Source organism: Bos indicus x Bos taurus, chromosome 17 (genome assembly GCF_003369695.1).
Source record: "Bos indicus x Bos taurus breed Angus x Brahman F1 hybrid chromosome 17, Bos_hybrid_MaternalHap_v2.0, whole genome shotgun sequence".
NCBI classification, from domain to species: Eukaryota; Metazoa; Chordata; class Mammalia; order Artiodactyla; family Bovidae; genus Bos; species Bos indicus x Bos taurus.
Genome location: NC_040092.1, coordinates 518,415 through 528,234, shown reverse-complemented (window position 1 = coordinate 528,234; position 9,820 = coordinate 518,415). Strand labels below are relative to the sequence as shown.

The 9,820-nt window shown below is 67.1% G+C and overlaps 1 protein-coding gene across 1 annotated transcript; it reads right to left on the bottom strand.

The window, feature by feature from the left end:
• Positions 1-6,378: 6,378 nt before the first annotated feature.
• SLC25A1 (solute carrier family 25 member 1) lies at positions 6,379-9,239 on the bottom strand. The gene is made up of 9 exons (XM_027566033.1): positions 9,004-9,239; positions 8,679-8,786; positions 8,505-8,604; positions 8,274-8,412; positions 7,812-7,896; positions 7,566-7,670; positions 7,359-7,474; positions 7,203-7,276; positions 6,379-7,000 (listed from the first exon to the last, which is right to left on the bottom strand). Exons 1-9 carry the CDS (start codon positions 9,086-9,088, stop codon positions 6,886-6,888), a joined length of 927 nt encoding a protein of 308 aa, XP_027421834.1. The 5' UTR covers positions 9,089-9,239; the 3' UTR covers positions 6,379-6,885.
• Between the last annotated feature and the right edge of the window lie 581 nt (positions 9,240-9,820).

The following is a 9,820-nucleotide window of genomic DNA, read 5'->3' as shown; positions in this document are numbered from 1 at the left end:
GGGGAGTGTCCTGATCCAGGGATTGAGTCTGTGTCTGTTGCATTGGCAGGTCCCTGGCTAGAATCTCCAGTAAATGGCTGGACAATGGGGAGAGGGGGCACTCTCATGTTTCTGATCGTAGAGGGATCGGATTTAGTCTTCATCATTGGCCAAAAAAAAAAAAAAAGCAATTTACCAATTTAGCAAAGCCTCAAAAGATATTTAAAATGAGTGAGCCGAGTCACACTTCTAGTAATGGTAGTCACTTGCTTTGGACTAATCCTCCCATGGATAGCAATGATAAACTCTGAACAATATATTTTAAAGAAAACCTGGGAACACTGGATATGAACAGTAGAAACCAGAAGGGGGTCAATGCCAAGGCCGAGGGCCTCAACATCTCTTTTGGGGGAGACACAGAAGCCCAGGGTGACTATCGGGGTTTGCACACTGAGAGCACTGCCTGCTGGGAAGCTCACCAAAAGGGGGGGGCGTGGGTGGCCAACCTGGCAGCAGGGCAGAGCCCAGGGACGGGCAGGGGGGCTGGGCAAGAAGGCACGTGGGTCAGAGGCCAGTGTCCCAGGAAGCCCCCCATGAGGCAATGGGAGGGACACGGGCTGCTTCAGGACGCAGGCCCCAGCTTTGAGTCCCCATGATGCGCGTGGCCCCATCACCCAGGGCAACGCTCCCAGGTGGACGCAGCTGGGCCCCCACTGGGTGCTAACCAGAGGTGCAGGATGGGCGAGCTGGGCACTCAAGTGGTCGGGACAGAGCCCCAGCCGCCTCCAGGATACCACCCGCTGGTCCACGCGCCCACTATCCCCCTTGGTAAATGGCCCACCATTCCACCTCGCTGCCTGGGTAAACCGCGCCTACACTGCCGTCCACCTTTGCACACCTACCCACCAGGTAAGTCGTCCAACCAGCCACCCACGCGCCTTCCTGACACCCCCTGCCCTCAGAGCTGCCCGAGCAGGAGGCTCCATGTGGGACGCTGCCCCGCCCACGCCCGCCCCTCGCCGGTCCTAACACCGCCCTCAGCGCTGGTGCCGATGCGCGGCCACCTGGGCCCCACACCGGCCTTCCGACGCACTCCTGGCCACTTTCCTGGCCTGACCCCCTCTCTGCACACAGATCCAATCACGGCGCTCCCCTGCTCAGGATAAGAGGATCAGCCGCCTCTTCGCGGTGCTCCTCCGGCCCCTGGGCTCCGACACCTCTGTCCGGCTGCCCCCTCCCTCCCGTTGCCCAGGAGGCAGACCAGCTCCGCCAGCGGCCCAGCGATCTCGGCCGGGTCTAGCGGCCTTCCCTGCTCACCCCACCTGTCCCTGCACAACCCCCTCCACGGTCCCAGTAGCTCCTGGCCGCCCTCACTTCTGTCTCCCGGACTGAAGAGCAGACCAAGTTGCTTCCTGGACGGGTCAAAACTGGTCGGTGCCAAAGAGGGGGTGGATGGTGGGGGCGGGGCCTCCAGGGAGGGAGGAGGGGGCGGGAGGAGCACCAGGGGCCAAGGGCCGAGACTTCAGTCCCTAGAAACCACTGGCTTCGGACAGTCAGAGGCTGGGGCGCCAGGCGGGCCCAGCATGGCCCAGGGCGAGTTTGGGAGTCAGGTCCCAGCACATGCCAACGTGCGGCTAGAGGGGAGACGGCGAGCACGGCTCTTCTGCCGCCAGGAAGGGTGGAGGCGGGGGAGGATCCCGGGCACAGCTCGCCGGGACGGGGGGTGGGGCGCCGCCTCCCCGTCTCCCCGCGGCGCGCACCTCGCCCCCTCCCGGCCGGGCGGCCAGGCCATCAGGACTCCCTGATTGCTTTCTTTCATGCCGGTGCCTTTCTCTGTAAAGAACGCCCGCTAATGCCTCCTTTATCACGGAATTAGGGGATTTAGGGCCGACGGCACAAAGGGGCCCTCGATAGCGGCTATAATCAAGCGCCGATCGGCCGATCTCGAGCAGGCCCGGGAAGAAAGCGAGCGCGGGGATTAGCGCCGCGGGGCCGAGATAGCATCGCGCGGCCGCAGGCTGGGGCCGCTGGGGAGGGCCGGCCGCGCCGCGGAGAAAGGCCGGCTTAGCCGCCGGGCGCCGGGGATTCTGAAGCCATTAGCGGGGATTAGCACCCGGGTTAATCTGCTTTGGCCACTCAATTGTCAACGGGCCGCTCGCGTGGTGGACCCCTCAGTGGCGCGGCCGCGGGACCTCTGCAGTCCAGCACGGGGGCCGGTCTCGATTTCCCCAGCGGTCACCGGGCCAAGCCTGGCCCCGAGTCCCAGAGGGCGGTATGAACCCCTCGCTTCCTCAGACCAACGGGGTCCCTGTGCACTTGGCCCAGAAGGTTGGAGTGGGTCTTGGCTGCAGCCTGTGCTGGGGATCAGGGCGCACTGGCCCCTGCCTATCCGCGAGGCCCCCGCCCTTCCAGCCAGCTCCTCCTCTGCACTCCCGGCTGGCCCTCAGGTGTGGTTCCGCAGCAAGGGACACCCTCCCCACCCCGCAAGGCCAGGGGGCCGGTCCTGCAGACCAAAGGGAGGCTGCCCGAGGCCAGCAAGGAGCCCCTGTCTGCAGACCATCCCTCCCGCGGTCCCACCCCAGGATACGGACCCCAGCCCCGGCGGACGTGGTCTCACCGGCTGCCTCCCCAACCCCAATCTTCAGCTCCCTCATTGAGGGGGCCGGGGGTGGGGGCTGTGCAGACTTGGCTCTCATGGGTCGCAGGCAGGCTCTCTGTCTCTGCCTGGGTTTCCCCATCTAAGGAGCGGGGCTGGCCGAAAGGAGGAATGGTGCGGGTGTGCTACTGCTGTTTGCTGGAGAGGCGCGTCCCCGGACCCACTAACGACGGGCTCCGGGGGTGGGGGACTCGGCGGGGTGCGCCTGCACCACGATGCCGCCCCAGCCTCCTCCTCCATGGCGATGGGATGGGGCATGAGCCCCGCGCCCTACTCGAGCCCGCGGGTGGGAGCAGGTGCTCGGATTGGAGCTGGCCAGCAGCGGGGAGGCTGGCGGCCCTCGCGGCCCCATCCCGTGACCGTGTCCTTTGTCCCACGGCTGGCACTGGGGACTCGGGAGCCAAAGGTTGCGCAGTAGGGAAACATGGGCGCGAACCCCGGGCCAGCGTGTCAGGGGCGCCCGTGGCGGCGTCCAGCGTGAGCAGTGGGTCGTCGAGGAGGGCGATGGCGGTGGCTCCGGACAAGCCCCGAAGTGTCGGGGGCTGCCCAACAAGTACCGCGCGAGCGGCGGTCCAGCGGCGGGCCGAGCGCATGCGCGGGCCTGCACCGTCCGGGCGCGCCATGACGCCATCAGCTCGCGCCGCCCGACTTCCGGGCGCTGGCGGTCCCGCCCCCACCAGCCTGGGCCCCGCCCCGAGGGCGCCAGCGGCCCGCGCCTCGCTCCTACGTCGCCAGAGACTGGGCCCGGGGGTGGGGCTCCTCCCTCACGAACGGGGCTGGAAGGCCCTTCTGGTGTCTCCGGGCCTCCGGGCCGACCTTTAGCCGAAGGCCCCGCGGGCGCAGGGAGGTCCCCGGGCCCTCAGCTAAAGGTCGACCGGCCGGAGGCGGGGCTCCTGGAGAGCGGCCGCGGGCCGACCGGCGGCGGGTCCGAGAGCTTGAGCCCGAGGCCGGTTTTCAGCCGGGGGTTGGGCGGCGAGCCGCCGCAGGCGTCTGAGCACAGGGACTGAGATGGCCCTTGCCTGGAGGTCTCCTCGGGAGACAGCCACCCCTTGGCCGAGTGGGGCCTCAGGTCCAGGCCCGGCCAGTGGGGGAATAAATAGGTGTGGCCGGCCCGGCCGAGGAAACAGAAGTGACGACGGTTGTGGTGGGCGGGGTGGGATCGGGGCCCGGCCCAGTCTACGCGGACGAGGCGGTTCTCGCGCAGTCTCAGGTGGGCGTGGAAGGAGGCGAGCTACCGGGCGACGGCCAGGGGCCGCCGTGTTTTCCTTGGGGCACCCGCTTGGTCGGCCTAGGCCGCGTCTCTCCGCGGTCCTAGCTGTTCTCTGTGGCCCGCCCGCGGTCCTTTTCGGTCCCTTCTCTGCTGTGGCCGCCTCTCTCTCTCTCTTTGGCCCTGTTCCCAGATCTTGAGGATGCAGGTCCTCAGACCCCCTGATTCTGTGCAGGGAATCTGAGAACACGTAGGAAGTATAATGTCAGTGAGGAAAGTAGTCTGGCGTCCTCAGCTCTGATTGTTTGCTGTGAAGGCTGAGGACAGCCTAAAACATGGAATTCTCTTTGTTGGCTAAAAGGGGAGAGACCCACTCGTCAGGAGCAATTCTGTGTGTGTACTAAGCTCTGATTGCCCTTCATCACCTACACAAGGACATGGAAAAATCCAGGGGATGCTTGTAGGGTAGTGGGGTAGGGGAGGGTTCAAAGAAGTCGGGCAGGGGGCCCTGCCTAGAGGCAGGGTAGGACACCCCTCCTCAGCCACACAGTGGTGACATGGGGCTGGGAGTTGGCCAAGACCTGCCCCCGGGATGGCCACCATCTCACCCTTTGCTCCCTCGGCCTGTCTCTGAGGCCATTGTCCTGGGCACACTTCCTGATGACCCCGGGCTCAAGACGATGCCAGGTGGTGAAGGTTGCTTAATGCTGAGTGGCTTCCAGTTGGGCTCAGACGTTTCTGGCTGTGGGCCGGATACCCTGACCCAGAGTCAGCTCACAACTCCTCTGATAATGCAGGCACAGCTGCCCCCAGGGTTCTCCCTGGCCCTGACCTGTGTGTCCAGGTTGGCCAGGGTGGGGCGGGGGAGAACCACCCTGGAAGTGGAGTTTTTCGCCTCTCAACTGCTCAAAGTTCTGCCCCCGTCATTCTGCCCCTTGGCCTAGTGCTGCAAGGGCAATGTTCCCTGCCATTGTTTTCCTCCCCGCGGCTTTCCAGACCTTGATTAAGTGCACTGGGCTCTCTGCAGACACCTACCTGCCTGCCCCTCTAGCCACTCTGCACTGGCTCACTTCCCTCCGGCTTTGCTGACGTTGTCTCAGACAGTGCCCCAGCCCCGCTCCCCTCAAGTCTCAGCTGCAGAACCAAGGCTTTGACTAACCCCACCCTCTGTCAACAGGTGGAGTAGGTGGGGGACGGTGGCTTCTCCTCGCTTACAGCCTCAGGGGACGCGGACGAGTAGGTGGGGGACGGGTGGCTTCTCCTCGCTTACAGCCTCAGGGGACGCGGGCCCAGGTCCGCTACCTTTTCCGTCTGGCCCTGCCGTCCACCTTGTGCTCTGGCACAGGCGAGGGCGCCCTGCCCCTCCTGGGAACAGGTCCCAACACTTTCCTTCCGGCTCAGTGCAGCCCGGCCCCTTCCTCTTTAGGAAAGGAGGTGGGGACAGGGCTGGGGGTGCTGGTAGGCATCAGTGAGCAGACGCCACTCCCAGAGGTACTTGTGGCCGTGTCCACTCAGGGCCCAGCTCTGGGGCTCCGCCACGTCTAGGAACTAGCTGGGACCCCGGGGCCCTGCTAAATCTCCCTGAGGGCTCCCTCTGCAGAGAGTTCTCAGCGCCCTCCAGACACTACAGCACTCCTCGTAGCCCACAGGGCTGGGCTCTCACTTCACAGCTGGGAAGTGGGATTTACGCGGCTTGCCTCAGCCTGTGAGCAGTCAAGCTTTGTTGCCAGGCCCTTTCTCCTCCCTCTCCCGTGAGGAGAGGACACAGTTTGCTCCTTGCACCCCTCAAACCCACCCTCGGCACCCAGATCTACCTGACTCCAGAGGTCCAGGTGCTGTGGGGCTCTCCCCTGAAGGGAGCAGCTCCGGGAGTGGGGCTTGCCCGCTAGTTGAGCCAAGTCCTCTGTGTGGCTTTTGCTGCAGTCACTTGGACGAGGTCCCTCTGCCCCTGCACAGCCTGAGGCACCTCCTCCACTTGGCTCACAGGTGGTTTCCAGCCAGATCTGGGCCAGGGGGACCCTCCGGTTCAAGGCTCTCTGCCCCTGTGCTGGGCTGGGCTCCCAGCTGTGCCTGGGCCCTGGGGGAAGGTGGCCCCAGCAAGGGGGACACCCTACTCTGCAGTTCAGTGCTGTTGGGTGAGGCCCCAAGTGCCCACTACCTCCCAGCCTCGGTGAAGCATTAAGGGCCTCTTGCTCAGTCTCAGGGCACCAGAAAATGGTCACCCCGAAGCAGTTCCCCGTGAGACCACGGGAAACCATGAGGGAGTGAGGTGGGCTGGGCCCCAGGCTGCACGGTGGACAAAAGCCCCTTCTCCAGGCCCGACCACCTGCTGCCCGCCAGGTGACCCCCAAGGACACACCCTCCGGCTCTCTTGCAGGATCTTGCCTCCTGCTCACAGGCAAGGCCTGGCGCCAGGCATCCCGGGGGTTGGCGCCATGCCACAGCTTGCTTGCCCACCAGGCCCCCTGGCAGGGTCCTTGGTGAGGAGTGGGCCTGCCCTTTGCAGAGGCGTGGGCTCACAACAGGGACAGGAGGCTGCAACAGGATCCGGTTTATTGCCTTGGAAGGGTGGTCCTGAGAGTGGCAGGTGCCACCCTGTCCCGGGCGGAGGGAGGGCCCGAGGGCCATTAAGGCCAGTGGCGGGAAAAGCGGGGGCCACGCAGCCCCTGGAATGCAGTGAGGCCAGGCTGAGGCCCGGAGGCAGCTGTGGTGGGCCGGGGCACTGCCCCTGCTGCCCAGGGTGGAAGGCACCGGGCTGGGACGTGACCCCGGCCACACGGGCACCCCGGGTCACAGGACACGAAACACGGAACACAGGCACACAAGCACGTGGACAAGCGGGCAGATTCACAGGCCAGAGGGACACACAGTCTCAGCTGGACACAGACACTGTGGTGGTGGATACAGACCACAGAGGACGTGAGGACCCGGCACGGCACACCCAGGCCACGGAGCACGCGGGACAGGGAAGGGCCTTTTGGCACGACTGCGCTGGAATTGTAAGAGGGGGCGCTGGGGACGGCCCGCGCGCAGACCCCAGGGCTCAGTCCGTCCTCCACACTTTGTTGAGAAGCTTCACCACCTCGTCGTAGATGATGAACACGATGGCCACGTCCAGGCAGACCCGGCCGAGGCGCGGGACAGTGCCCTTGTAGAACCTGGGGAGGGAGGCGGTGGAAGGGCCAGTGAAGGCACAAGGCATGGCTCTGGGGGTGTGGGGGGTAGGAGTCAGAGATTGAGAAAGCAAGAGCGGACCCTTTTGCGGATGCCCAGAGTGAGGGCACCGGGGTGCGGGTGGCCTGGGGGGAAGGTGCGGAGGGCCTGGGGTGCAGAAGGCACAGCTGCCCCTCGCCCACTCACGCCTTGAGTCCCTCGTTCCTCAGGATCTGCAGGCCGCAGTCCAACGTGTTCCGGTACTTGTGTGCTTCCAGTCCCTGCAGGACACCAACAGCCAGGAGCCTCGGTAACGGGTCCCACCCCAGGCCCCGCCCCCACCCCCGCAGGCCCCGCCCCCACCTGCATCCGGGTCTTGATCACGTCCAGTGGAGTGTTCCCGAAGACACTGGCTGCGCCCGCGATGGCTCCGAACACACCAGTGATCAGTGGGTTCATGGGTTTGTTGGGGTTGTCTCCTGGATGGGGGTGAAGGCTGGGGTCAGACGGCGCTAGGGGGCTAGGGCAGGGCTCCAGGCCTGGAGTGGGGGTCTTGGGCCGCGAACATACCTCGGTACCAGTTGCGCAGGGAAGTCATGACGAAGAAGCGGATGGCCTGATTGGATCCCTGCTTCAGCACGGTGGCCGTGAGGCCTTGATACGTCCCCTTCAGCCCTACGGCAAGCAGGCACGGCAGTCACACCGACGGCCTCCCAGACGGATGCAGGAGCGCCAAGGCAGGAAGCGCCGGTGGCGGCCCTGGGCAGCCTGGCCCAGGTCCCTGACCCCACCAGAGGGCAAGGCCGAGCGGCTCACCTTGTTCCCGCACGATCTCCCTGACCCCGTGGAAGAATCCTCGGTATTTGGGGCTGGCAGAGGTCTGGTCATGGATAAATTTCACCTGAGGAAGAGGCGGCAAGGCGCTGGCTTCCAGGGGTCAGGGCGCGGGCGCACCTGGCCGCCTTACGGAGGAGCCTCTGCCGTCATGTTTACTAGTTTTTCAAATAATTTAGGCAGCAGACACGTGTGACCTTGTTTTGTGCTAAGTTTTTTTAAGGCAGTGTTATCCTCCCACTGCCTCGAGGATAGAGTCCAGCCCCCAGGAGGCTCTTCAGGCGGGCTTTCTGCGCCGGGATCCCCGGGCAGACTCCTGCCCACCTCGACGGTCTCCGCGGGGCAAGACCCCTGCCCACCTCGACAGTCTCCGCGGGGCACAATGCCACCACCCCGCCACCCCAGTGCTGTCTCGCGCCTTGTCTCCTACGGGGACCTGCCCACCTTGATGGTCTCCATGGGGCACACGACCACCACGGCCTCGGCCACTCCGGCGCCCAGGCCGCACAGCAGCCCGCGCGTGCTGTCCAGCCGTCCCTGGGCGTCCCGCATGTGGTTGCTGAGAAATTCGAACGTCCCGAACCTGGGGCGGGAGGCTGAGGCGTGAGACGGGCCGCCGCGGGGCCGGGGCTCGCTCCCTCCCTCCTGCGGACCCCGGGGCCCGAGCCGCCTCACCTGACGGCCGCCTTGGGGATGGACCCGTAGAGCAGGGAGCTGAGGCCGCGGTACAGGCCCAGGACGCCATGGCTGCGGACTGTCTGCCGTACGCAGTCCCCTGGGGGAGGGGGCGGTCAGCGACCCCGCCGGCCCCTGCAGGCCCGCCCGCCCCCGCCGGCCGCCCCCACTCACCGATGCCCCGGTAGCGCGGCGGGTGCGAGCGCTCGTCCAGCTGCAGCTGCGTCTTCACGTACTCGGTGGGGAAAGTGATGCAGATTTCGATACCGCCCGCCAGGCCGCCTGAGGGTAAAGATCGGGACCCAGACGGCGCTGAGACCTCCTCCCCCGCCCGGACTATGCCCGCCGCCCGGGGACGGGCCCGCGCCTCCCCCTCCCCCGCGGTCCCGGCGGGGCGCGGGGGGCCGCGCCCGCCCGGAAGCGCGGCGGAGCCGGTATCCCGGGCCCGCCCAGAAGCGCAGCGAGGTCGGGGTCCGAGTGCGCGGTGCGCGCGCCCCACCTGCCAGGATCGCCTTCCCCGGGTGAGTGAGTGCGGCCTTCCCCGGCGCGGGCGCGGCGGCCGCCAAAGCGCGGGGTGCGGCCATGGCGGGCGGGCGGGGCGGGGGCCCGGCGGCGGCGGCCTCGGGTCCGAGCTCTAGCGCTCGGTCGCGGCGGCGGCGGCGGCGGCGGCGGCACCGGTTATGGGCCGGGGCGGAGCCGCCGCTTCGGCCCAGGGCTCCTCCCAGCGTGGTCCGAGTCCGGGCCCGCCCCCGGCCCACCCCGAGCTCGCGGGAACGTGCGGACGGGCGGTCCTGCGGCCTAGCCAATGGCCGCGCGGCCCTGCCCGGCCCCGCCCCTAGGACCCGCCCACGGCCGGGCGGCCCCGCGGCCCAGCCAATGGCCGTGCGGGCCCGGCTCCGCCCCCGCCCCGAGGATCCGCCCCCCTCGCCCGGAGGGCGGGGCCTCCCCTCACCCGACGCGCCGCGCGGTCGCCACGCCCCCCCAGGACTCGGGGCTCCGGGCGGCGCGCACTGTGGGTGCAGGCCCCCGACACGCCCTGCTCACCGGCCAAACCCCCGGTCCCGAGGAGGCCCCTCAGCGCTTCGGGCCCCGCCCGCTCGCGCAAGCCGCGACGGGGAAGCGAGGACACGCCGACTTTCATTTAACATGCAGGGCTCACGCACTGCCCTGCAGGTCCACAACGTGACCCGGAGGGGCAGCTCCCCGAGCGCGGAGTGGGCAGGGCTCCCTGCCTCTGCGCCCGGGAGTCCTCGCGCTCCACTCCCCAGGAGGGCGGACTCCAGCCAGAGGGCCCGGGGGTTGGAGTCCACCCCTCG

Bases quoted from the DNA above. Each gene is read 5' to 3' on its own strand.
- SLC25A1 (XM_027566033.1), bottom strand. From the start codon at position 9,088: ATGGCCGCACCCCGCGCTTTGGCGGCCGCCGCGCCCGCGCCGGGGAAG. The intron at 8,787-9,003 runs GTGGGGCGCGCG...CTTTACCCTCAG, and splicing joins GGGGAAGGCGATCCTGGCAG to GCGGCCTGGCGGGCGGTATC. The intron at 7,897-8,273 runs GTGGGCAGGTCC...CCTCTTCCTCAG, and splicing joins GCCCCATGGAGACCATCAAG to GTGAAATTTATCCATGACCA.